General features: G+C 38.4%; 1 protein-coding gene across 4 annotated transcripts in view; it reads left to right on the top strand.

Moving 5' to 3' along the window:
* LOC134135676 (disks large homolog 2) overlaps window positions 1–27141 on the top strand; it is a 740305-nt gene that overhangs the window by 168540 nt on the left and 544624 nt on the right. For all 4 annotated transcript variants that reach the window (XM_062567370.1, XM_062567369.1, XM_062567373.1 and 1 more), the window contains one exon: window positions 26832–26993. In XM_062567370.1, the coding sequence (XP_062423354.1) occupies window positions 26832–26993 (162 nt within the window). The remainder of the gene's footprint in view (window positions 1–26831; window positions 26994–27141) is intronic.

Genomic DNA, 27141 nt, shown 5'->3' with positions numbered 1-27141 from the left:
CTCCGGAGAGAGCAGTGAGTAAGCCCGTAACTGTTCAACCAAGGAGTGCAGTCAAGTCACGCTTCCAGATAAAGTGAGATAGATGGGACCAGGCAACCCCAAATAACCTTGATAAGCTTCACATTTAGTAGGTAAATAGCTGAGTTAAACTGATCAACTTACTAATCATTTAAGCAATCACAAAGGGTTTTGTTATAAACTTGCACATTTTCAAATTTTAGATGGTAGGATACTGTTGTTATTTATTTTCATCATAAATTGTCATATATTATTTGTGCTGGCTATAATGCCTCTGTGCCCTGAAAAATGCTAGAGTCTGTGTAGATGCAAACACAGCGATCTTCACGCAGTCCTTGGCACTACTGTTGTCTAGAGGGCAAACCTGGCCCAGTCACCGCATCTCTCTGTATCACAGCTTTTCCACCTGAGTATCTTTTACACTATACCCACACCAACCTAAACCACTCTATGGATAAAACATATGCTATTGCCTTGTCTCCAGGTCCAGAGCATCCCACAAACTAGAGCACATGGATTGTGCTCCAGAGCATCCTATACAGATTTATGGCATCCTACCAGTGCATGTGTCATACCTCCCTCCAAAGAGGGACAGCATGTCAACTAGGGGAACATTATATGGGGTCCGCCGTGTGACCAACTCAGAAATGGACTGGAGAGCAAGAGCACATCTAGGTGAGAGCTTTCCCCAAGGTATGGTCATTCAAGGGGCCTGAGGTTTTTCCCCTTACCATTTCAAGTAGGCCATAAATCATGTGCTTGAATGTGCCTCAAGGTCAAGAGGAACAATGGTTAGAAGCCTGTGTCCCAGGGTGCATCATCAGTGCCCCTATAGGGCAACGGATGGATATGATAGATAGAGATGTCCATAAGTGTCATCCAGCATCGCATTTTCCTTTCGTTGAGTAAAGAAATTCCATCTTTGTAACTGTCTGGCAAAATCTTTTACTGATCATTCTTCTGTAGTTCATGATATGGGGTTGTCCTGCTGTTATCACAATGTGGTAGTAACGTGGTGTCAGCCAACTGTTACTGGGTCCCTACAGCTGCTGTGAAGGTGGAAATAGCCATGTTTTGTACTACAGCGATGACTTAAGTACTAAATGTGGAAGGTTTTGTCACTGTAATTATGTTGTGATACTTGTGTGTCTAATTCCCTCACACTCTCTCGAACAGTCTAGCCTCAGTTGTGTGCAATTACTGAAGACTTCACCACCATATAATAACCGGTGTGATAAAAATATGTAAAAAAAATCCATTTTGAACTCTTCAGAGATATTTGCATATAAAATATGTATAATTTTTTTGGAAACATCCTTAAATATAGATTCTAGTATTCAAGTATTGTACTTTTTTATATTTATGTACATATATACTTATATACCTATATATAAAATATAATTGGTAATCAGAATATCATAAGCTTCAAACTCAAATGGTGTTTTGAATGTTCTCACTTGTACATCACGAATAACAGCTTTCTAAGCAACTTCTTATAGCAAACAAATGTAGCCTTATTGATATGATATGTAAAAGCAGTAAACTTCATTTTAATAATCAACTTCTCCATATTTTATAAGTTAAGGTACCCAGAAATTATCCATGACTGAGGAACCACCATGTCAAAAAGTCTCAATATTTAATTTGTTAAAAGTATTGTAGCAAACAATTGAGATTCAATCAAAAAAAAAATGTAATTAAGTCTAAACTACATTGTTAAATTGTTTCTATGCACATTAATAAAAATAAATCTTTATATTTTATTACTTTGCAAATATCAGAACAGTGGATCAATGCTATAGTCACAGTTGGCCATTTTGAAGTTTTCATTAAAACAGATACTACCATTACTTGATAAAAACATTGTTTCCCGGGGAAAAAAAAATGCGCATAGAAGAATTAAAATGGAAATGTACTTGTTCACCATGGCATACGTATGAAAGAAAGTGGAAGAACTAAGCAAAGCACAGATTACTTGTGAACTTTTTTTCTTTCAAAGATGTCTTTTTTGCTGAAATATATATATAAAAAAAGAAATTATTAGCTGACTTTTCTACAGCTACCAATTTTTATTATAAACAGTTACAGTCTTGATACAGTGGTAATGATGAAGGAAGGTTTCCAGTCCTGGTCCAGTTATGTCACTCATAAATTATTCTCCTTTATAACCTTTCTGGTCCTCCTAAGCCCACAGCAAATGGTCTTTATGTGCTTTGTCATATCTGAATTTCGTGAGTCAGTGCATTAACAGATCAAGTGTGTGGTGAACCAAAATGATATTTGGTTCGCATTATAATTTTCAAGGTCACAACACCACAACATGAAAAACGTTCTTAAATTTTTGGTCACTATATCATTAAGAAATCTGGACTCGTCATTGTTATTACCCTTCAATTTCCTACATAAGTAACAAATGTTAATTTTAGATTCCCCTAATCTTGAAAATAAATGAAATAAAGCCCATTTACTATTAGAATAGGGTCATAGTCTGTGCTTAGCCTTGCACCTCAAAGTTAATAGAAAGTTTAAGGTATTTAACGAAAGTAGCAGCTTATAAATAATTTGGAAACTAGCAGAAAATGCCAATATAGTGGTGAGTCATTAAAAAAAAAAAAAAAAAAAAAAAACTTGCAGTAAAAGTATTTTATACACAAAAATGTAAGATTACCATTTTTTTTTCTTGTGGACTCACCTTTGGGATTCTATAATGCAAGACAAACTGCAACATAATCCTGACCAGGGCCTCTGTGCTTTAATAACACAACCATTTTGGAAATGATGAATACATGGCTACAAGAAACACTCTGTTTTTGCCAAAATGAAGCTTAAAGCCAAAACATCGATGCTGAAAGCTTCCCATCACATGAAAATGCTTATGATCTCGGCTTACAGAATAGGCCAATATTAATTAAAAAAACCCTAAAAATAGGAATTTTACAAATAGATGCAAAAATTATAAAATATATTAACAAGTTTTAAAGAAAACTCTCACTTTTTAATAATCACATCTCACTTTTTAATAATCACATTGAAAATATTATTTTGGTGAACAAAAGATATTTAAAGGGCTTAGGTAAACCTCTCCATTTCAGATCTCTGTAAAATTTAACAGAACTTGAAAATAATCCATGTGTTTTTTAAACACTTATGTCCAACGTTAGCCTTCAGCATGAGTGTACCGCTTCCGTGTAGCAATCCCTAGAGAATGGGTAACACATTTCCCGTCTGAAAACATGAATGCAAACCAGTTTTGCAGGGGAAGTTTCTACCTCTTACGGAGACACGAGATTCCCCCTGCAAAGTGCTGAGCTGCAGTGTTTGCTAACTGTTCCTTGGAGATGTGAATTTTTCAGCTCTAGCAAGCTTGCAATAGATTTCCATGGCAAACCTGATCCCTAGAGATACTGTACCTCTGAGAGACCCTGTTCTTCATATGTTGAAGGAGATCATTAGAAAAGTGCTAGAATAAAATACATTTAATATAACATTGTGTTCCCTCTGAAAAGTGTGTACCTTATTATTTTTCCTTTTAATAGTCTCTGAGTGATAAATTGAAAATTAGCTAATTTATTTAATGTATACATGCTAAGACACATGAATATCAGGGAAATAATCTTGGATACATTTAAATACTTAGACATACTATAAACTGTTTTGCACTGCTAGGAAGGTAGACTAAAAGACCTGCTAGTCTTCTTCATGTGGAATTTTCAGTTAATATTCTATATAACTTTAAAAAATGCAATGCATCACAGTGTATTAGGGAAGAAATTTGTCCTTTAATTACTGGCTTTTGTTGACTTGTGTCAAACTTCCACACCATCAAACGTTTTTGTTTCTTTAATTTCCTGTATATTATTTATCTGTGAAAACAGTGCCAACCTAACATAACAAACAGGCATTGCAGAAAATCTGTTTAAAGAAACACTGTATAATTAGGGCTGGTGCTGTACCTGTTAGTGCGATGTCAGCACGTATTACGAATTTACTGATAGACTGCTAAGTTTTGAACTTTTCAAAAAACGATAAAATTTGAAGCTAATGGAAGAGCTTCCCCATTTTCAGGAAGATAAATATTTGCTATAAATCTTTGGCTCCAGGAACATCTACATGCATGCAAGTTCGATGCTGTCTACGGAGGCTGTGAAAACTTGTGACATTGAGGTTGAAATTCGTGAACCAGAACTTGCCCTATACTCCCACGTACATGCCCGCAGGCGGATAATGGGACTCCTGGGTAAATTACTTATTTAAGTAATAACACAGGGGCTCCACAAATGTGTTTGCAGAGTTTCGCAATCCCCCAAATTAAAGAAATGATCGTTATAATTAGCGTTGCAGCAGAACGCATGCTGGTTACCTGGGTGCGGCAATTATATAAAACAACAGAGCTGTTAACCTGGCATCGCTGCGTCACAGAATTCATGTGAATAATTTCGGTAGGGTGAAGTGAGAAGGTGTCCGCTTTTCATTAAAGGCAAAGCTAGAACATTCTCAGAGTGTGAGTCAAAGGAAAAAAAAAAAAAAAAAGTTTGTGATTCCTGGTTTCCACAAAGTTTTGACTGTGCAAAAAATGATTGCATAGTCCTTTCTTCTTTAAAGAAACATGGTTCTTGCATGTGGCTTTTTCGATACTGTCAAAATGTTTGTGTCTGTTTGCCAGACTGTGTGGTTTGTATTAGCAAAGAACTGCAGATGGCAGAGACTGAAATAGATCCTCGATTTCATAGCGACAGGTTGAAAGGCTGACCAGCACCCTTCATTCAAGGAACCCGTTGCCCAAATTGGTTTTTGGCTTGTGATGGACAACTCTACCGTGCCAGAGGTGCACTGGGTTTCTGTCCATGGCTTTTGCCTTTAGCCGCTTAAACTCTTTTCTCATTGAACCAGATCCAGATCAATGGAAGCTTTGAAGATACGGGCTGAGTGGATGAGATGCCTCTCTGCAGGGAGCAGTGTTAAATAGTTGTGACATGTTCACAAAACTTTTGTATCTGAATGCATCCAAGTTCAGATTTTGCAAGACATTTCCTGAGGCAATAGTATTTAAAGCCCCTGTCGACTGTGTTTCTCTAGTATCATTATTTAAAAGCTAAAAAGGTACTGTGTGTGCTTCTGCCCTCTGCGCTAAATTACAATTTTAGCATTGTAATGCGGTGAGTCCAGTAGGACTGTTTGTTCTACGCTCACGATTTGAGGGTCCGGGCTTTCAAACAAGATGTGAAGTCTGGATAAAAGCCCAAAGAAATGAAAGTCCTTCCATTGGCTTGAACGGGTTTTAGGTCGTTTCAGAAGAGCTCAATATTCTTTTGATCTGAAAGAGAAATAGTATGTCCAGCAGTACATCATTATAAAAATTAGGTCCTGGGTTTACTAATGATCATAGGCTAAGCTAAAATGGTAAGATTTGCCAGAAGATAGAAAAAACTACCCTCTTAAGAACAAGTAACTTTTTCTCACAAATGACAATGCAAAATGTAAGCGTGTGTTTCTAAATATTATATCAACGCTGAGCAGCAAAAGCTTTGTTATTCAGATGTGCCCTGACTTAGATCTGGCTGAATATTCCTTTGCTTTTTTTCAATGGAATTTCACTGAGACAAGAGCATTTCATAGGAAATGTCCACTGTAATTACTTTTTCCCTTGGGAAATGATCATGTTAATTTTTTACTTTGATTTCTTATTGTGATTTATTTAACTCTTCTGAGGTTTTTAAAATGTTGATGTATGTCCCATTTAATAGTTTTCATTCTAAAACATGCTTCTATTAACTTTTGTTCAAATTGCATTCAATAGAAAACTTTTAATTTCCTTCTTTCTTTCCGTGCTGAAAGGGAAAGTATTGCATAGAGAATTTCTAACTCCCGGTACCAAAAATCATTTGTTATATCCAAAGAAAATAAAGTAGCTGACTTAAAAACTTGGGGTTTGGGGGAAGTAAAGTAAATTTATTGTCTGAGTATTTTTAATTCACATTTTGAAGCTAGTCTCACAAGAACAGAAGAGATAACATCTCTTCTTAGTGAAGGCCAATAGTTGTAGGGTGTCACTTCAGGCAGGGGGGTAAAGCAAAGCTTTGCTTGCTACTCCAAAGGCGGTGAGGAGAGGTTGTTGATCCTGTCTGGATTATCACAATCAGGTATTTGGAAGTAGCTTCCAGGTGTTTTTTTTTTTTATGTGCCGTAAAATATAAGAAAGCTAGTTAGCGATGCAATGCTTCCTGCACCTTGCAGAGTCAGCTGTGAGAAACAAAACTGTTGCAGTGTACACTTTGCTCTGCAAGAAATGTTTTAGAAACCCATTTCAGAAAACGAAGCTTTCATCCTGATTTATTTTATAGTTGACCTGATTCTTATTTGCATTAAGGCTGTTATACCCAGCTTTGCCACCGTAACGGGTTGCTAAGCTGGCTGAAAATATGACTGCATATTAGCAGCCAGCAAAAAATTCCTTTTGCCCAGCGAGAGTGTGGTATATCAGCCTTTGCGTAAATGAGAATCAGATTGAAGTTAATGAAAATTTTGCTGTTGCTGTCTTTCATTTTTATCCTTTTTTTTTTAACATATATTTAATAAGTTAAGAGTATTAGGTTTCACCTGCTGAGAATTGATTTCAAGCCAATAACATCCAGAAAATAAATTAGCTTCTTGAAAAATCATGAGCGAAACCTAATTCAAGCAGTGTCTCTTTCACTCAGCGCACATCGCGTCTGCATGCAGTCCAAATGCATTGTTTTCACAGAGTTGGTAATAGCTTTCCAAAATTATAAGCTCTTTGCAGTCCTACATGAGGCAGCAAATAGGTGCTTATTTTTATCGTGATTTTAAAGAGCAACCTTGGGAATGTCCAGGAACACAATTTTCTATCATTAGCCCTGTGGCTGCCTTGTAGAAAACCTCTGCTGCCCACCTACGCAGAACTGAGCTTCCTAATAACATCCCAGCGGCGTGCTCAAGTGACAAATTCCTGCTGTTGGGAGGCAATGGGCATTTTAGGACATTTGAAGCAACTGGTCGGCGTTTTCTAGTCGTTTTGTGCTGATCAGAGAGTTCAGCAGGACAGCAAGAGCCTGCAGGAGCAGGAACATCGCACCAAGGAGAAGTGGCTGCGCGTGGAGCTCAGGGAGGGTTTTCCCCGCATGCGTCACCTCCAGGAAAACCATCCTCCTCATCATCTTTTAGCGATGCCATTTTACTGTACAAAATGGTGCTCCACTCTCCCTATTTCTCTGGTTTTACCAATTCCATGGAGCTTTCGGGGCATAAAATACTATATCTCACAACTATAAGGGAATTTTGTGGTCCCTCTGCACACATATTTCCTTTATGTAAGGGAAGTGATATCCAAAAGGTCGTGCTGGTTATTTCTTAAAACTCTGTTTTACCTGGTGCTTTTTAATAATGAAGCTATGTTTGCTGTTGCCTGTAGCATAGTATTATGTATTACCATGAAAAATATTTCATTGTGGAGTTGAATTATTTCCATAGGCTTCAAGTGCAGTTTCTCTGACTCCTTTTCCACGTTTTTATTTTTAAGTAAACTGCAACCCACCCATGTTCCCATTACTAATAATGTCCTTGTTCTCATTCTAAATTGCAGCTTAGTGGCAGTGATTATATCCCCAGTAAGAGTCCTGTCAAACTTAAGTGCAAATAGACCTTGAAGAAAAAGAAATGCATTGACCAGAACTTAAAATGACAGCTTCATTTTGTGTGCAGCTGGTGATGGATTTTTTTTTAAACATATATATATATATATATATATATATATATATATATATATATATATATATCACCTTACCAGTTCCCCGTTGGATAAACTGAAGTTGTATACTAGATGGACTCTAGTTTGCATGCAAAGATACTCTTCTGATGTATTTGTTTACTGGAGTGCACAAGCCCAGCACTGAACAACTGAACTCTTCATTATAGCATCTTTATTTCCTTTACTGTTTTCTTTTACCTCCTTAAAAGAAACAGTGTGAATATATTTATGTGTATTTTCCATGGCTTGGTCTGAATCATAGGAATGGCATTAAGATTTTGACTACTAGAGGCCATAGTTCTCTCCTCCTGAGCCTGAGAGTAGAATAGTTTGTGATTAGAGCATCAGAGTGTCGTTCAGAGACTTGGTTTCCAACCCGCGCATTGCCACAGGTTTTCTGGATAATAACAGTTGCAATGATAGGAGGTGTCTCAGCCCGCCTGGCATAGCTCATACAGCTGGAGAGGCTTGCGGGGCTCTCTGGGGATATGATTTTGGAGCTTTTCCTTTCCCTTTTCAAGATTTTTCCATCTTGCAAAACATACTGGGAAGTATACTTATTATCTTAGGATAACAGGAAGAAAACTGATGGATGGTAGAGAAGAATGGGAGTCCCAGAGGAAGCCTGTCCTGGGCCTTGCTGCCTCCTTAGAAATTTGCTTTCAGAGGGAAAGATCTCGTTTCTCTCCTTTTTTACATTTTGGAATATGTTCAGCATGGGAGGTAAATAAAGGTAATATGTAGAAAATTAGATCATGAGTGAAACTTAGTTTATGGAAAGCAAGTTCCCACCTAGGCCCTGTGCTTCTTCCCAGGTTTGCAGCCATCAATAATCTTGTAGGTACAAGCATACTGGATGGAAAATGTATATATGTTGTTGACTAATAATATTCAATGATCCAGACTTACCTATCTGTACTATCTGTTCTCACATTGGAAAACACAAATAAATGAGCCAAGGTGAGGAACAGAAGTAAGATCGAAGTTTGTAGAAATAATTTCTGTGAGTGAAAAGATTTAATTCAGTGAAGCTGACATTCCTGCCAAACAAATAAGTTCCTTACCATCGCATAGTAAGAAGAATGCTTGTCTCATTGCTGGTTATGATTTCTACAAACTTACCAGTCCCACTTACACTGCAGAGTCCCAGAGAACATTTTTAATAAATAACTCTTAAAAAAACCAGAAATGTCTGCTGGGAAAGGCAGGGATGAGTATAGGTCTGTCATAGATATAGGGTAAAATAAAGGTTCACAGTATCTTATTTCATGAAAAACACTCCATTTATTGAATTGACAAAGTTTATTCTCTCAGTAATTCTTTGTCTCATCACTGTTTTGTTCACTAGGTTTTGATCAAGGATTTTTTCACTGTGAACTGCAATATATTTCTTTATAAATAAAGTGAGTGTGCTTGGTCATTAGGATCCCACTCAGTCAGTAGGAAGCTTTTGAATAAGCCAGATATTCTGTGCTTTAACTTTTGAATTAATAGCATTCTTCTTCCCTATAAAGAACACTTTAAATGTCTTGATGAAATCCTTTTTCTTTTTTCTTTTTGCTGTGACAGTGGAGTCCTTTCCCTGCCTAACAGATTATGAAGTGCCAAGAAAGACAGATAAAATTGCAGCTGACATTCCCAATGACTTTTCTTCTCAAAATCAGTAACTTTAGAACCTTTTTTATGTTATATACTAATGATATATGTACAGATATTCCAGTGCATGTTTAGACTAACATCTATGCTCACCTTCTACCCTACTGCACATATTTATTTATGTGCACACATTCTGACAACAGTTCTGTTTTAAACCTTGTATCATAGTTCTGTAACCCATAGCCATAGTTAAAAAAATTCTCTTATTCCTGCTGTTTTGCCAGTATTATATATGCTGCTCAGGGACCTCTCTGATCTTGTCAGTTCCTGTCAATGATCTTTTTTTTATATCTGTCTCCCCACTTCTTACTATTAGCAGCCAAAGGCATTTTCAGTGTTGCTAGTTTGATTTCCTTCTTTGTTCCTCTGTCTACGTGCAATTTTAATGTATTTCGACTCCTCAAACCTTACTTTTCTTCCTCCACGGAGTCTGTGCTTTTATATGTTGGCATTCTCAAGAGTTGCAGGTTTTTTGCACCTAGCCCCCTAATCATGAGTTGTTTTCAGAATATTGTATTGAATAAGAGATATGAGTGTTATCTGTCCTTTCATTTCCAAATGTTCTTTGGCCCCTGGAAAACATGTGTGAGCATGAATGAGTGTGCATGAAATTTGTGGCCTTCTTTTGCTTGAGGTTTGATGATCTTCTCCCCAAACTACTCAATGGGTTGCGTCTATGCTCCTGATGGAGCCCTCAAAAGTCTTCAGTCCTCCCCTACCTCATCTGGCAGGGGCAGAGCTGCACGGTGGCTCCCTGCACCCTGCCAAGGATTGGTCCCTCCTGGAGACTTCTGTGCCTCTCGTAGGCACCCCAGGTAGGGCTGCAGGACTGGAGCGGAGTGGGAGAGCTACGTAACCCATCGGTGAAAAGGAGAGAGATGAGAGCCCAGACGAGCTGCCTCCATTAGGAGCAATCCTTCATTCAAATGAAGTTGATCGCAAATGGGTATGCTTGCTGGACAGAGCACTATCTTGGGATTTTTCTAATAAACCTCAGGAAATTAAGAACATATTTTCTGTAGAGGAAAGTTCTGCATTTAGTGGTATCTGCTCATCCGGAGGAAAAGATGTGCCATCAGTATTCATCTTGTCATTTGAGTTATTAGTCCTCAGCTGAAATGGCCATTTATACAGGGAGCGGAATCAGGTACACTGAATATTTCATGTTATTTAAATTAATTGTCACTGTGATGGCTTTTGCAAAGCATCTGACACAAAGGGATAAAAAGCAAGCCCTTAATTGTCAAGCCTATGCATCTCATCTTAGACTTGTCAAATTTCGTGAAGCAAATTTTGCTGAAAATGATAAAGCCAAATGACAAAGCTAAATAAAGAGATTCTTAAATCCTGTTATATGTGTTGATTTTTTCCACTTCATGAGTACTAAGTGGCTTAACTAACCTAGAAATAGTTTAACCCCCAATTTAAAATTCTTTTGAAAGGTGGAAATATAAGAAATGGTGTAAGAGTTTAGGCTGTAGTTTGCAGTAGATGATGGCTAGTAGTGGTTGCAGCACAGAGAGTTTCAGGAAACTCTGCAACAGGCAAATGCACTCGCAGGATATCTGTGAATCTCTCTGGTCTATGAACTGATGGAGAGAGTCCAGCATAGCGCTACAAAGATGCTCAGAGGGCTGGAGCACCTGCCCTAGGAAGAAAGGAACGGCTGCGAGAGCTGGGCCTCTTCAGCCTGGGGAAGAGAAGCCTGAGGGGGGATCTGATCAATGTGTACAAGTACCTGAAGGGAGGGTGTCAAGGGGACGGGGACAAACTCTTTTCAGTTGTCCCGTGTGACAGGACAAGAGGCAACGGGCAGAAATTGAAGCACAGGAAGTTCCGCCTGACCGTGAGGGGGAATTTCTTCCCTGTGAGAGTGACGGAGCACTGAACCAGGTTGCCCAGAGAGGTTGTGGAGTCTCCTTCTCTGGAGATCTTTAAGGCCCACCTGGATGCAACCCTGTCTAACATGCTCTAGGTGACCCTGCTGAGCAGGGAGGTTGGACTAGATGATCTCCAGAGGTCCCTTCCAACCTTACTGATTCTGTGATTCTGTGATTTAACATCATTCGTGAAGTCCTTTGTTTTTTAGTTTAACTTATAATTCTATGTGTGGCACTTAACTGGCAGATACTTAGATCAGAAATGTCTAAAAATAGAAGCAAATTTAATTTAGAAGGAGAGACTATGTGCCCAAATGCTTGCACATTTTTTTAGCTGTATTAAAAGGTCTAATAAATTATATTGTTCTTACTTCTCGCCCTTCTGGTTTAATGAATGATATTATTCTCCTATCAAAGCTTTCTTTTTCTGCAATTTTACCAATAAGAAATCTCAAATCAGTACATTGGAGGGACTACAGATAAAAATTTTTACGAAACAACCTTCTACTTGCCAGAGTGCAATAAGTAGAAAATAAATTTTTTATGAATAAGGATATATGTTTGCTACTTATGTGATCTGACGTTACTCTAAGTTAGTTGGAACTTTTTACTTTTGGGTATGTTTTCATGGGAATGTATCAATCTTCAGTAACTATAGTCAAAACAAAATTAAAATCACCCAGCAAGCAAAGTATTTTATTTCAAATTTTCCTTGTAGTTTCATTTTACATGCTGTGCTAATTTGTGATATAGTTCTAAAAGCCAGCACTTTAGTTGAAGTAAACAATTGATAGATATGTTGATTTTCTTTAACCTGTTTTTTTTTTTTTTTTTTTTTTTAAGAAAATTCTTCACTTGATTCACAGGTTAAGTAGCTTTTGAAATAGCAGAATGTCATGTGAAACCCCTGTAGGTAGTAGTATAAATAAATACAGATATTAGCATTAATGCCACTTGGGATATCTTTTGTTTTTTATCCTCTTCATAGTCTTGTGCGAGTTTCCTGACTACATTTTCCTACTGATAACAAGTAATCTAAATTCCACATCCCACTAATGAGGACTCAATATGGATTTCTGATAAATCCAAGTCAGAGGGGAAAGATATAAATATAAACAAATATAAGACAGGATACAAATGTCAGATGAAAATTCTCTTGAATATTCAGGTTTTGAAAGAAATGGCTACCCTTTATCTATTTTAAAATAAGTTGAAAAAAGAAACCTCCCAATGTCACCTTTTACTACTTCAGACTTATTGCATATGGAAATTGGCTCCATGTTTTCTGGGCAGATCTGTAAATATATGCTATATATAGTCTCTTCCAGAGTCAGTGATATTTTACATAAAAGCACTTTAGAGAAATATGAAGTGTTCTGAAGCCTGAACAGGGGACAGAATGGATCCAGAATATCTGGTTAGCTACGTTTGCGCATGACGCTAGCTTGTAGAGTTTGATAATATATATCTAAAGCGCAGGTGTTGAAATTACTTCCCGGGCAGGTCAGCTCCAGTAGTGTGCAGAGATTTGTCAGAAAGTATGCAAGGGTCTTAGAAAATGCAGACATCCAGCCTGTTTCCAGGTGAGCGCTGAACACTTGCAAATGAGCAGGACTGACATGTGAAAGCTAGTGAAGTCGGAGGAACTCAAGGACTGCAGATTTTCACAGAATAAGTGCAATAATTAAAACACTTCACAAAATTTTGGTAGAACAATTAAATGCACTTTGCTTGGAATAGAGAATGTGGTTCCAAAAAAAGTACTTCGGTTGCTTGGAGCATAGACACTGACCTCTTGATGTCATGTACTCTTAGGATTTTATTCATCAAGCTTTATAAGAGGGGAAAATTTTTATAGAATTTTGGTTTTAAAACAATAAAATGAAGTGAAAAAAATAGCAGTAGTTCCATTGCACTTTTCTTTGGCGGAAAGTTCAAGAAAACAAAATGTTGCGATCCTATGTTTCTAGCTACTGCACTATTGTAATACTTCTTAAAAAAAATGGGGACAGTCAATACAAAAGTGAGATATCATCCTACATTTGTTCAGACAACTGGAGCGCATCTCATAATACTAGTTAATCATCTGTAAAAGAAACTCTTCAAAACATTTTCTACTGCACCTTTTAATCATTATTTTGGTAGCTAATAAAGTTAATAAGGCCACAATTTTAATAAGCTAATAATGTTGAAATGTATCTATGAGAACATGGAAGTGTAGGGCCAAAATATTACAGGCAACTGGGATTTGACGAACGTTACATTCAACGGTCAGGCTAATAGTTTGCATAGTAGCAAGGGAAATTAGATGGTGCAGTCCTTCCCAAGAGATCTGAGAAGAACCAGGCTAATGTAACACTACCTGGAGATCATCAAGTTTAGAAAATACAGATGTATTTTCACAACAAATACTGTCAATACCCAGATAGAGAGTTTTCACTTTGGCTCAGTCACGTACAAAATGTCTAGTCACTGCACCAGAAAACAAATGGGTGTCCCAAGGAGGAGCATGTTTCCACCACTATCTCAGGGCTTGAAGGCCAGAGCAGCCAGCACTTCAATGTCAACATCTTGGCTTTGGGGTGGAAAGCACCATTAAAGCACTGTTATGTACCGTTAAAGGGCAGTCCCCTTCCGAAGCGCTCGAGATGGGATGAATCACTCAAAGTGGTGCACAGAGAGACTCATTCACACTGTTGTGATTAATGCTTGCAGAATCCTGCTCATGTGGGGAAGTTTTATAAATAGTATAATGTGTTTTTCTCCCTCCCCCCCCATACATAAAGATTATACATAAGGATAGTTTGATGTGAATAATGTTATATATATAGCCACTGACTTTCAGCTCAGTGATCCAACTGCAGCAAAGGTCAGCAACAAGTTAAAGTCATACTCGCTTGCTTATTGTCAAGATGAAAACAAGCTGTAGCTCTCAGCTTGATTCCCAGGGAGCTTCCCCCCTCCCCCAGGAGAAAATCACAGCTCCAGCCTCAATAAATTGTTTTTCCTTGTTGACATTATTACCCAAGAAGATGAGGACTGATGGAAAATGGAGAGTGAATCACCTGCTCTTGGAAAAAAAGTGCTTTCTGCAGAGAAGTAGGCATGGTTTCTACAGAAGAACACTTATTTGAGGGAGTTTACATTGCTACTGCATCAGAAAACGTATAGAGGATATAAGTTTTTGCCCATCCATCTAGCGCTTAGCCAAGTACTAAAAAAAGATGGAAAATGAATAATCAAATAGCTCTAAATATATTCCCGGATGAATTTTGCAGATCTGAGGATTTGGCCCATTGTTTGTATATAGTCTTGGAAAATAATAATTTATATAATCAATCAATCCATTTGTTGGATCAAGACTTGAAAAAAGCCTCTCTAATAATAAAACTGCTGTGTCTAGACCAAGCTATTTACTGGGATTGTCTTTATGTTTTGTTTTGGGTATCGCTTTATAATAATGTCTTTCATTTCAAAGTTAACAGTGCCTCATGATTGCCTGATGATCTGGGCTGAATCTAATTTTAACCAGGGTAGGTTTTGCTTTGTCCTCATTTTCTAATAATTAAGAACAACAGAAAATGCACCATGACATTGTTATTTGCCTGTCATTTACACAGCCTTCCTGAAAGCTGGTCATTAACACCTAAAAAAATTGCTTTTTATGATTGTCTTCATGGTATTCTATACAAGATATTTCCTTATTCAGCTGAAAATATAAGGAAATTTGAAAAGTTGTTACAATATCTGTGCTTTTTTGAATAAAGATTCTTAGCGAGTGTAGTAGTGAATTAACCTTTTAATTAAGCTAGCCTTATTGCAGAGAAGGATGTCTTTGAATGCTGTTAAGGTCAGCGTGCAAGGGAAGGATGTGGTTTGGTTTCAGGGATAACTTTGCTAATTTCTCCACCATTCAGCCTTCCCCTTTGTCTTCCTCTGCTTTCTGTAACAATAAAAACTATGAAAAAAACTCATCAAGAAGAGAGGAGCAAAATACCGTATAACTCAGCACAAGAAGAGCCAAATGATCCCCTGGGATGGGCCTGGGAGGAGCCGGGACAGAGCGTCCCCTCCTCTGAGGGGGGGAGATCCTGGTTCTCCTGCCTGCTGCTGTGCCTCTGTGCTCCTCTGCGCTGGTGGAGATGAGCCTGAGGGTCACGGGGCTGTCCTGTGATGGCCCTGGGGGCAGCTGGGGCAGGGGAGTGTTCAAGTTCCTCCACCTGCCAGTGTTTCTCTGGGCTCCTTTGTGCTTGTGTAAAGGAGCTTTTTATCATATTACATCACAGTTAAGACATGTAGAATAATGGTTTTCAAGAAAATCTCGTGAACTGGTAGTAAAATTCAATCTTAACTGTTGCCTGATGCCCACAAGTGTGCTCTGTGCCACGTAACACAAATTAGGATTTTTACAGCATTTTTCAGCTGTAAAGGATTTTTCAAACATTACCAATCCAGGCAGATATACACTATAATATGGTGCAAAACAAGTACCAGCTTATTTAGACATGGACTCTGGCTTATGTTCTCAGAGACTAACAGAGACTGAGATGCTGATATGTTGCTCTCTCCATTTCATTGTAGTTAAAGTATGACCTGTGAAGCGGTGGACTTGCATTCATTTCCTCCATAGGCTCAGAGGAGTTAAGCAACATGTTCCCATTATACAAAATTCAGTGTATCACAGTTTTCTGTTTCTTGGGATACTCTCTTCTTGTCCAGCTCCTGGCCCAGGAGTAGTTTTACCTTGATGTGTTGCCAACAGATCAGTGGACTGAATCAAATTCCCCTGGGACCCTAAAGTCTTTAGAGTTCACATCCACGAACCAGGCAGATTGTGGGGAGATAGAAGAGTGGAAATGGTCTTTTGGGTGATAGCAAAGGTTCATGTTTTACTGCACTCTGGTTATTCTGATGGTCACTGCTTGTGCCAGGCTTCAATAAAGTGTCTGAAGATGCAGATTACTTTGTCACAATTATTCTGTACCAAAAGGTTGTAGAAGGTTTAAGATCCAAAGGACTAAAGCTGCCTTTTTAGTAAGTGTTTTGCCTCAGAAATGTTGATGTTGAATCTTATGGGTGTCAAGCGCATGCAAATTCACCTGACATAAATGTGCTTTCCTAGTCTATTGAAAACCTAGTTAATATGTATTAAATCCTTCTTTTTGTCATTACAAATTCATAACCTTTAAGAGAAGGGATAGATAATAATATAGAAAATGTACATATTTGAGACCTGTAATAGGTTTTCCAGCACAATCAAAGATTGGTTCAGTACAGAAAGAGTGTTATCTTCTCAGATAATGGTCTAGGTTCATCAGAGCGGCAACAGGGAGATTATTTTTCAAGTTTATGCACATAGAACATTGTATTTATATTTACAAAGAGCAGTTTTCCACGAAAAGTGAAAAAATCATTTTACTCTCTATACCTACTTCACAGTATAAGAAGCAGGAATATCATTAAAGTTTATGAGTATTTTTATGTGTGTATACATTGCATTGAAAGAACAGTTAAAGGATGCTGGGGTTAGAAAGTTAAGTGCTCAGATTTAGGAAATGCAAAAATTAAGATGGTCCAAGCAATTTTATTTCAGTCTCTTTCTGGCAATATTTTGTAAGGTAATACTATAATATCGCTCAAATACATTTTTAATTACATGGTTATTTTTGTTTTCACAGGCTCTTTGCGTCATTCACTGATGTGGATGGGTTATTTATACAGCATTTCACATAGGGCTCCACACATTATTTAATGCATGCAAGTCAAACAGTGTTCAGATTATAGAATTATTTTCTCATTGATTTTACTCTTATATTGACCCCAGTATCCAAGTATCTCATAATCATTAATGAAATTATTTTCACAATATTCTTGTGTGATTATGACCTTTACTCATTAGACAAAACAATTAAGATCAAATAAATCCACTAATTCTTGTGTCCAGCTTGCAACATCAAGAATTAAATTCATCTCATTCAACCTGCCTCAATTCTAAACTATTTTCAGTCTAAGTTAAAAAAAATGGGGGGAGAGAAAAGCTTCCTTCAGTGAGCAGTTCTTTGATAAAAAAAACAACAAACAAATAAATAAATATTGTGGCATTCCATTAATTTGTGAGGGATCCTGGATTACTAGCTGATGCTGGAAGTTCAAGGTGGCTAATGTCAGCTGATATCAATTCCACTTTAGGCTGACTTCCTGGAGCACAGAGGATTACAAGGCATTTTCTTTCTTTGCAAAATCCAGCTCCCCCTAATTTCATCTGAAGTTGCTGATGCTCAGCACTTCTGCAAAAACTGGCTGTCTACATCTGCTGGGCCATTCAAAGTGAGGACTATCTCACTTGCACAGTTTGGTTTATGTGGATTACCTAGGACTACATGAGGTTTCTATGGAAAAAGCAAGTATAGAAACAGCTATCCAACATAGCATACGACTGTTTTAGCCTGAGAGCATTTTTTTTTTCTTCCTGTAGCCTTTGGGCAGAATTCTCCTATATCTGTAAGAAAAAGTGCTGGAATCCTGCAGAGGACACAGTACTATGTGCTTCAGTACACAAATAATTCCCAAGGAACTGTCCTGCCTGCATAGCAAATAGGAGGGACAGAAAAATGATTAAGGGACTGACACATCTTCTATATGAAGAGAGGCTGAGAGAGCTGGGACTGTTCAGCCCAGGGAAGAAGAAGGTCTGGGGGAATCTTATCCATATGTATAAGTATCCAAGGGGAAGGTGTAAAGAGAGTGGGGCCAGACTCTTTTCAGTGGTGCCGGATAACAGGATAAGAGGCAACGGGCACAAACTGAAATACAGGAAATTCTGCTTCAATAGAAGAAAACACTTCTTCACTGAAAGGGTGATTGAACTTTAGAATAGGTTGCCCAGAGAGCTTGTGGACTCTCCATCCTTGGAGATATTCAAAACTTGACTGCACATGGTCATGGACAACCTGCTCTAGGAGAACCTGCTTGAGCAAGGTAGTTGGACCAGATGATCTACAGAGGTCTCTGCCAACCTCAACTATTTTGTAATTCTGTGATAGAGTTCATGAGGAAATAATACTTTTTTGACCACTGAGTACTTAACTCTGCATATTTATCTTTCTTTTAACATATTAATTGAGTCTTAATTTAACAAAAATAGAGTCTTAGTTTTCCTCCTAGATTATCCGTATAGGCACAGGACTCTGTAAAAATCAATGACTAGGAAGCTGGAACATCTACACTTAAGAAGTTTGGGAGGTAGGAATATGTGAGCAGAGGAGTGGTCAAATTTTAAAATGTTTCTCCACAGCCTTGACTGGAAAGTCTATGCAACTTATCATAGGGCAGGGCCAGCATTTTCAGAGCTGCAGACCTCTGTTACTTGACTAGTACTTGCTGGAGGCACCTATTAGTATGCAAAGAAACCCTGGAGGTGCATGAGTCAAATGCTTTCTCTATGGGTTTCACAGGTATTTTTGAATACACCACAGTAATACCGACACTGGAATCCTGGTTTCAGTTCCAACTTTTGGAAAACAGAATATTTTAAGGGTTTTAGACTAATTTACCCTAGTTACCCAAGCCTCTGCCTACTGTTTTCTATTTCTACCACCCGAGCTTTGGCCTTCACCCCATTTTCTTCCAACTTTGGTGTAATGATCTTTGTATTCTTGCTCTCTCCTTGGGAAATGTCAAGTCAGTGTTCCTTGGACTTGCCAATACATAGTTTACATCCCTTGGCTTATCTTGTTGGCATGTAAAGCTCCCTTATGTATGTGTTCAAAGGAGAATGGAAGAGGATTCAGGGACGTTATTTTCACGTATCTTTTCCGTAGTAGCAATTCTGGCTCGGGACATGTGTCTGCTCTCCCTTGGCTGCTCATTCCCGCTATGGTGTTGCCTCGTCTGCTGTTTTGGGGACTGTGACCTCCAAGAGCAAATAATTCAGGGTCAAACAAACTTATCTTGATCAATGACTGATCAAGTCTAACTTACAGCCTCACCGTGAGCAAAGTAATGGAGCAGGATGGAAAAAAGGGTGGCACAGGGGAGATGGATGCAGCAGGTGGAAAACTACCTATGCTGTCACCACTATCAAGAAAAATTGCTCTGCCTAGAGAGTGTATAAGCTACATGGGCATGGGAACATGGACATGAGGTGAAGTCCTGGGCATCACAGGAGAGGCCTCCCTAGAGACCCCTTCAGTGGGAGCCTTTGGGGAAATGTGGTTAGCATAGTCTCACAACTCCCATTCAGTTTGAGGTATCTCCATAGAGACCATCAACAGGATCTAATACAGCCAGACAGTGTCCTGAATTAGCGCTGTGAAATTGGTCAGTGGCCAAAAGGCCCATCACAACTAAATCTACTCAAGGCCAGTGAGAGCTAAGAAATGGAGTTTGGGTATAATCCCTCCAGAGTAACTGAGATATATAATCTGTAGAAAAATACTCAAAAAAGAGTTGGGAAATAATATAATTAAAACACATAGCTATAACTAATTGCTTTAAATAAATAAATAAATACATACATACATACATACAAAAGTAAGTAAAATTATCTTTGCTGTAGTTGGGTAATTGTGAGAAGGTCACTAGCAGTAGGCACTGGGAAGAACCATCCTCTTAAGTTTTGCATAAATTCAACTAAGCAGAGAATCCACCAGTGATGACTGGGGAGAGGGTTTTGGTTTCAAATTAGAAGCTCATATGCTGGACAAAGTTGGGCTAAATTAAAATCTGTAATTTTGGTACGGAGAACAAATTGGCAAGTTTTCTGGTTTTACTTGTTTCTCAGTATCTCCTTCTCTAGAGATATTCAAAACCTGCCTGGATGCAAGCCCGTCTAACATGCTCTAGATGACCCTGCTTGAGCAAGGAGGTTGGACTAGGTGATCTCCAGAGGTCCCTTCCAACCTTACCCATTCTGCGATTCTGTGATCATTGGTTTGGGGCAACTGTCATATATTATTTATTTATTACATTGCACAATTACTTTATGGTCTTCTGCTATAAAACTGGGATGCTCGCTTCACACTTCAGGCCTGTTGGGAGGGAAACTAAGGCACGGTGACTGCTAGCATTTTGCCAGCTTCATCTCTGCAAATGCTCAGTAGTAACCTATACAGTCACCCTGGGCCAGAACTGGCATTTCGGGTGATGCTATGGGGAGAATTTGTGGGGCATAGTGTGTGGAAGCTGGCGTGTTGTAGCAGAAGAGAGAGACGGATGAAAGAATGGGAGACACAGGACATAGAGGGCTGCAAGGGAGGCTATAGGGAAAAGGAGCATGAAACAAGGATATAGTGAGGTGTGAATATCGCTCTAGTGATTGTGGGAACATGGAAGTATCGTCAAAAAATATTTTGAGGGGAATAGTTGAGAACTGTGGAAAGGGATATGCAGGCAACGCTATTGCAGGAAGAAAGGAGGGAAGAGAACTCCAGCCTGATTCTGATAAATTGTATGGTTTCTCCTGCGTCTATTCTTTGCTCCACCTAGATAAACAGTATTAGCTGGACTAATCTTTTGAGCAGTTATGGGTTTTTATAGTCTGCAGCCACATTCACCATTTAATACTAGCAAAGCCGCCCTCTCAGAGTGTCTTTTTTTACACTGGTGCTTCAACTTAAAAAAATCTATTTTAAATTGTTGGATAGCAAGTAGCAACCTCCAGAGGGCTAAACCGATGCTGTTAACAGGTCCAAAATGTGATGTAGCATATGGAGCTGAATGTTTCCTGGTACACATTTGCATGCAGGCGGTTTTAATTAGGGCTTAGAATTCCTTGAGGAATGCAGCTCTCTGGGCTAGTCTTGGGCTTGTCAATACAGAGCAGTTTTGTTCATGCTAAACTTTGGAAAAATCAATAGGTTCCTACTCATTTGTGGTATTTGATGCTTATATGAATTGTTACATTTTCTTTAGCTGCCAGCTTTGTGTCGTGTCGTAACCTGTTTCAGTGGACTTATACAGCCTCTTTTTAATGTTGTACTAGGCCAGTTCAAAATAAAAATCATCTGAAGTTTTATGACATTTCATAGCTTACTTTTACCTGCAACACTTCATAGTTGGATGCGAGAGTAGGCTTTAATTCGATGGTTATTGTGCCATCTTGTGTGCTAAAGGTGCAACAACGTCCGTCTAATGTAAGAAACGAGCACTTTGGCTAATATCCAGCCTTTCTTCTTCATAATGACAAAATAATTCAGTTTCAAGAATCAAATGAGGAGCATACTGTTAAACGTATTTATTCCACTGCATAGTTATTGCACATATAATGCCTTCATTAGGCAAATACCTGCTTATTTTAATGAACTGAGGGAAGAAATCATATATTTGGGGGGTTTGTTTGTTTGTTTTTCCCCTCCTAAATAAAAAATAAACTTCTTGTTGTACTAAATGGAAAAATCCTGCAAATTCCCACTATTCAGTGCTGATAGCATCCCTTCTGTAAAATAATTTAGTTCTTACCTTACCTTAACCTCATGTCCTCTACAAAATCACTATTTCTTTCTTAGAGATACACCATAGAAATTAAATGAAGTACTGCTAGCTATTACACTGACATAGATAAAAGCCTAAACCCTCAGTTTAGAAAGTTTATTGTCTCTTGGGATCTCTGCAAGAAAAAAAGAAAAAAAAAAAGATTACAATGGCAGTAGAGCAACATATAACTGTATTTTTTAAAAAATTCATCACTGTAGTTGCATTAAGTCTTGAACTTAGAAGACCAGACTAGAAAAATCTCCTGAGTTGTATTACGGCTTAATTAACTGATTTTATTTGTGACCTTGAGCATTGTTGTATGTCTGTGCCTAACTTTATCCACCTTTAAATGATGCACATATACTTTTTTTTTTCGACAGGAAAAGACTTGACTGCCACTTGTAAAGCTCTTCGGGCTTCTTAGATGAAAGGTATTGCTGTGTTACAGTGACAAGCTTGTTAGAAAACTACTTGATAAGCGAAAGAGCAAGTCATTCACAATAAGTATAATTATTCAATGATTTAAGCTTCTTAATCTGCTTCCACAGACTTGGCAAGCAGATTGTGATTTCTTCCATTTTATATAATGAGAAGAGTATTTTTTTTCTCTTTTGACTCTATAGATTGATTGCAAATATTCAGAATTCAAGCTGTGTTGCTCATTTGCAATCAGTTGGATGAGTAACATTATTTCTACTCATGATTGGATGACTGCCCAAGGACTTGTGTGTGCAAATTGTAAAGTTTGTTTTCTCAAGATACTCATCTGTATGACATTGAAATGTGCTGCCTTTGAGAGCAATGCCAGTAAAATTCAACATATTGGAGACCACTGAATACACAAAAGTGAGACAATGTGGTGCTAACATTTTTTAAATTGTAATGGGACTTCACAGATTAAGCTTTTGTGTAAAGGGACTAACTCCTACACCAATGTTTTTAGCTTTGCCTGTAGCTATAACCATGTATTCAATTCTGGACCTATTATCATGCAAAAGCGGACTGACCCTTGGTTTGTTCGAGGCTACAGAGCAGTGGGACTACTCTGAGTGGCAGGTACAACCCAGTCCAGGGTTGAGGGAAAAGGCAAGTGAGCAAAGGAGTAAGAGGCAGGTAACTCTGGGACCAATCATATCTGTCCCCCAGCCCCAGACTGCAGTGTGAAGACAGGGTCCGTCAGGAGCTGTTGTCTTGTGCAGGATAGGTTATGCAGAAATTCCTTTCCCCGTGGTCTCTATGTTGTGTAGGTTATATGAAGACCTGCAGCTTCAAAGATGCAGAAGTCTGGCCCCTTCCAAGGACTGTATTACTGGAATAGCATTCAAGACTTGAAATGATGATACCTAAGAGTTAAAATGAGTACCATAGCTAATGCTATATTATGCGGACCAAAGAGAGTACTACGGGTTTGGGGGGCAGGATCTCTTCACGGGTGTGAGCATACATCTCTTAGTATGCTGTGACGCCTTCTTTCCCTACTCTATCAGCTGTATCTATAATGTAGCTTCAGGCTGGCTGAAAAGAAAAATCACATTTTTGGCTTGACTCATTATTCTGTGTCTTCTGTACATATCAAGATGCTTTCTTCTTGGACTCATTCGAGATCCTCTCTGGATGAGGATTCATTGCCTACTGACATTTCACAGGATATTGTAGAGTCATATGACTCCTCTGCTCCCTCCTTTTGCCAGCTTCCCCTTGCAAGCAAAAGTAACGTGTGATATCAAGCAAGTATGTGATATTTTGAAGTGCGGTCCAATGAAAGCACAATGTAGAAAAGAACAGGGACATACGCCCTTGAAGGACAACCTCAGTAGGGCTACATTCAGCAGCTTAGAACACAGATTGGTTTGAGCTGATCTAAAACAAAATTTTGCTATACATAGCAAAATGATGATAACTGCAAAAAATACTGAGGATTGCAAAAGACAGTTCTTTTTGGTCCAAAAAAGGAATTACAAATTCCCAACCATCTCCATTCACTGAGAATCTGTCAGAGGTAGGTTGTAAGAACTGTGGTATTTCCATGCAGATGCTGTTGCTCGGCTATTGTAACTTGTAACTGAGCAGATGTCTTACTATTCTTTTTTATTTATTTTTATTTTTTTTTTTGCATGAGAGCTGGCTTTGTTCATATTTAAGACTTTTGACCATTACCCTCTGCTGGATTCGTATCTTCAGTCCTGTTTAGCTGACAGCTCTTTGGCAATCACAGCCTTAAAAGTGCTCCATCAGACAGTATGTTGTGAGGAGCAGTGGTGCTGTAATAATCTCAGACTGTAAAGGGAATGAACTGTTATAAAAAGGCACGTTCATATTAAAAATTCACAGCAGCACACTCCACTCCCCCATTATAGGTAATTACAGAGGATTTTAAATATCTGATGCTAGCTGGCAGCGTACAATACCCTGTCAGCAGCAGGCACTGATTTGTAATTTAATTATCATAAGACATCCACCTGTTCTTTTGTCAAATGAAGAGGAGCATTTCCGTGCAATCATGCTTTTACTTCCAGAAAGCTGAATTAACCCTTAGATAAAATGCTGGTTTCTAGGGAACTGGGTAATTTCAAGGGTATTTGCAGGGCCCCATCAGGACAGAGTGACAAGATGAACGAGGCATTCTTGGAGGAGTCTCAGTTCTGCTTAGGTATTTTCTTCTTTCCATTCTCCAAAACTTTCCTTATCCTTGGCTTTTTGCTGTGTCAAGCTGCTTTGGCTTAGAGTGAACAGCTGAAAGCATTTCAGTCAGAAGAAGCTGTGGGAGGAGAGATGTAAGAAAATCAATGAATTTAGTGGTAAGAACACATGAGGCATGAGGCAGGCACAAAATAGGACTGACCCAGAAATGTCCTAGACCTGTACGTGAAGAGTGAGAAGGCTGGGCTGGGAATGGGAGGGAGGTAAAGGGAAATGCAACAAGAGAAAACTGCTCTGCAAACTCTCTCATTCCTGGATATTATCTAATTTTTTAATGGAAACATGTAGTTATCAGGTTATCTATTTTAATTACAAAACATAGGCTTCCATAGGAAAGTCTACAGTGGCGAAGCACAGAAGTTTTGGGCTTTTCAGTATCAGAGGGCTCAGGGTAAGCTAATTTACTCTGATCCTTGGCTCTCATTTGTGCAAAGGCTACACTGCAGTGCTGTGATGGGGGTCCTTTGACTTACCAGTGGACGTAAAGAGATGTTCTGTGCCACCTTGTGCTACTTCTTGCTCCGTAAAGCTGCCTACATGATCAGCCCAAAGCTCATTATGGCTTCTGGCACTGATGTCTCATCTCTTTGGATGGTTGTCGCTGCACATTTTCATCTTTACCATTTTGCAGTGCGATTGAACGACTGTTATTCTGCTGCTATTTCTCAAAACCATGTCGTAGTAAATTGCTCACTTTAGATAGGATGTCTATCAGTAGTCATCTTTTTTGAAAGAGTACTCACTAGATTCAAAAAATAATTGAGTGCTTGAGGCTTAAGCGATTTGTGAGCCAATGTGACATTGGTTGGAATGCTGTCTATTAGATGGATGGCTTCTTACCCAAATAATACTTGTCTGGTGCCAGTCATTTTATAGATTCATTAATTATGTTATCTGGAAAGCGAATATGTGAAGGGTTGCAGGCATATCCCGTAACAGAAAAAGAGAATAAATCATGTCATATGTGTATTCTGAAGATAACTGACAAAAACTGAACCAACCTCATATATCAAAGTCAAGGTAGGAGTAAACTGGGACAATTTCCTTTAGAAGGATGAATAAATGGAATAACACAGCTAAGGTTGGTATTTAAAATTAAATGCAAGAGCAGTAGAGAAATATTCTTTATAATGTTCTTGTGAACATTTCTGAACTTTAAGACTTTCTAGTTTTCTTATTTGCCTGTCCGGTACTGTAAAAGATTCCCACATCTGCACTTTCTTCTTTAATATTTGATTTTGCTCATTAATATTTTAGCATATAGCTTTCAGCTGAAAACATTTACAGTATTACTATGTGCCCCTCTCTTTGTGCCAGAGATTTATGAATCCCCTTTCTAATTTATATTCTGTTCTGCTCCTTATGCAATGCTCGCGGCTATAATGTCAGAACATCCTCCTCCCTTCTGTTAAATAATGTGAATTTGCATCTCTCACATGTAGTCCTCTCCTTCAAAAGAGCAGTGTGTACGTGAGCTTGTATGTAATGCCTTGTCTTCAAAAGTTTCTTTAACCCTTGATTTAACCCAATGTTCCTGCACACTAGAGAAGAGCGCTTCTGTAGGACTCTGCCCTCCCCTTGATCAGACAACTTCAATAAATTAATAAATAAACAAACAAATAAATAGACTTCTGTAAAAGAATGCAGATCTTCTGGCTAAAGGACAGGTCTGGTTTTCCCTGGTCTTTTGATTTCTATTTTTAGGGTTATTCCTTGTTGTTATGAAGTGCTTTTCGGATTTTGGACAAGTTGTTTCCCTCCTCCGTTTCTTACATTACTTCTGTGTGGAGTGGGAAATTATAGTAGCTTATCGGCTAATTTTTAATCTAGAAGAATTGCAGCAGGATAAGGGGAAAACTTGTTACTGGACAGTAAGTATCTATTTGGCAGTAGCACTATGGCAGTTTGCATGTGCGTACTCTCATACCTGAACCTCAGACAACACTGTGCTGAATGGAAAATGACTCAACATTTAGGGGAGAAAGGTTATAAAAGTGCAGAGGATGTGAGTATGAGAAATACGAGCTGACACTACAGCTCAACAGACCAACATGTCTTTTTTTCAGTATTAAGCCTTACCAGTATGTCATCTGAGATATCTAGCTGGAGATAAATGTTTTATTTATCCATATGATATAATGTTAATGCTTTCTCTCTTTGATGAAATGTTAAAAACAGAATGAGATGTTCTTTCTAGCACACACTAGGAAATTCTAGGATTATACTGTTTAATGTCTTATAGGCATTTTCTGATGTCTTACCTGATATCCCATATTTATGTTCATACATGTACCTTGTTTTCCCAAAGTTAAATTGCTCTTGTTATCTTTTTTCCCTAGAAATACCGCTATCAAGATGAGGATGCTCCACATGATCATACTTTGCCTCGATTAACCCATGAAGTGAGAGGCCCTGAGCTTGTTCATGTGTCCGAGAAGAACTTGTCTCAAATAGAGAATGTCCATGGATATGTCCTACAGTCTCACATTTCTCCTTTGAAGGTAGGATTGATATTCACTGTGGCTTTGGTCCTCAAATGGAGAAATTGTGTAATATGAAGCTCTCGGAAAACTTGTTGTTTGAACAAACAAGCTTTTTTTTTTGAAAGGTATTGGTGCAATTTGATTGTTCTGTGTGGGGTTTTTAAGG

This window comes from Rhea pennata, chromosome 1, assembly GCF_028389875.1.
Source record: "Rhea pennata isolate bPtePen1 chromosome 1, bPtePen1.pri, whole genome shotgun sequence".
NCBI classification, from domain to species: Eukaryota; Metazoa; Chordata; class Aves; order Rheiformes; family Rheidae; genus Rhea; species Rhea pennata.
Note: the sequence above shows the minus strand (reverse complement) of the source record. Positions and strands in the feature narration are given on the sequence as shown.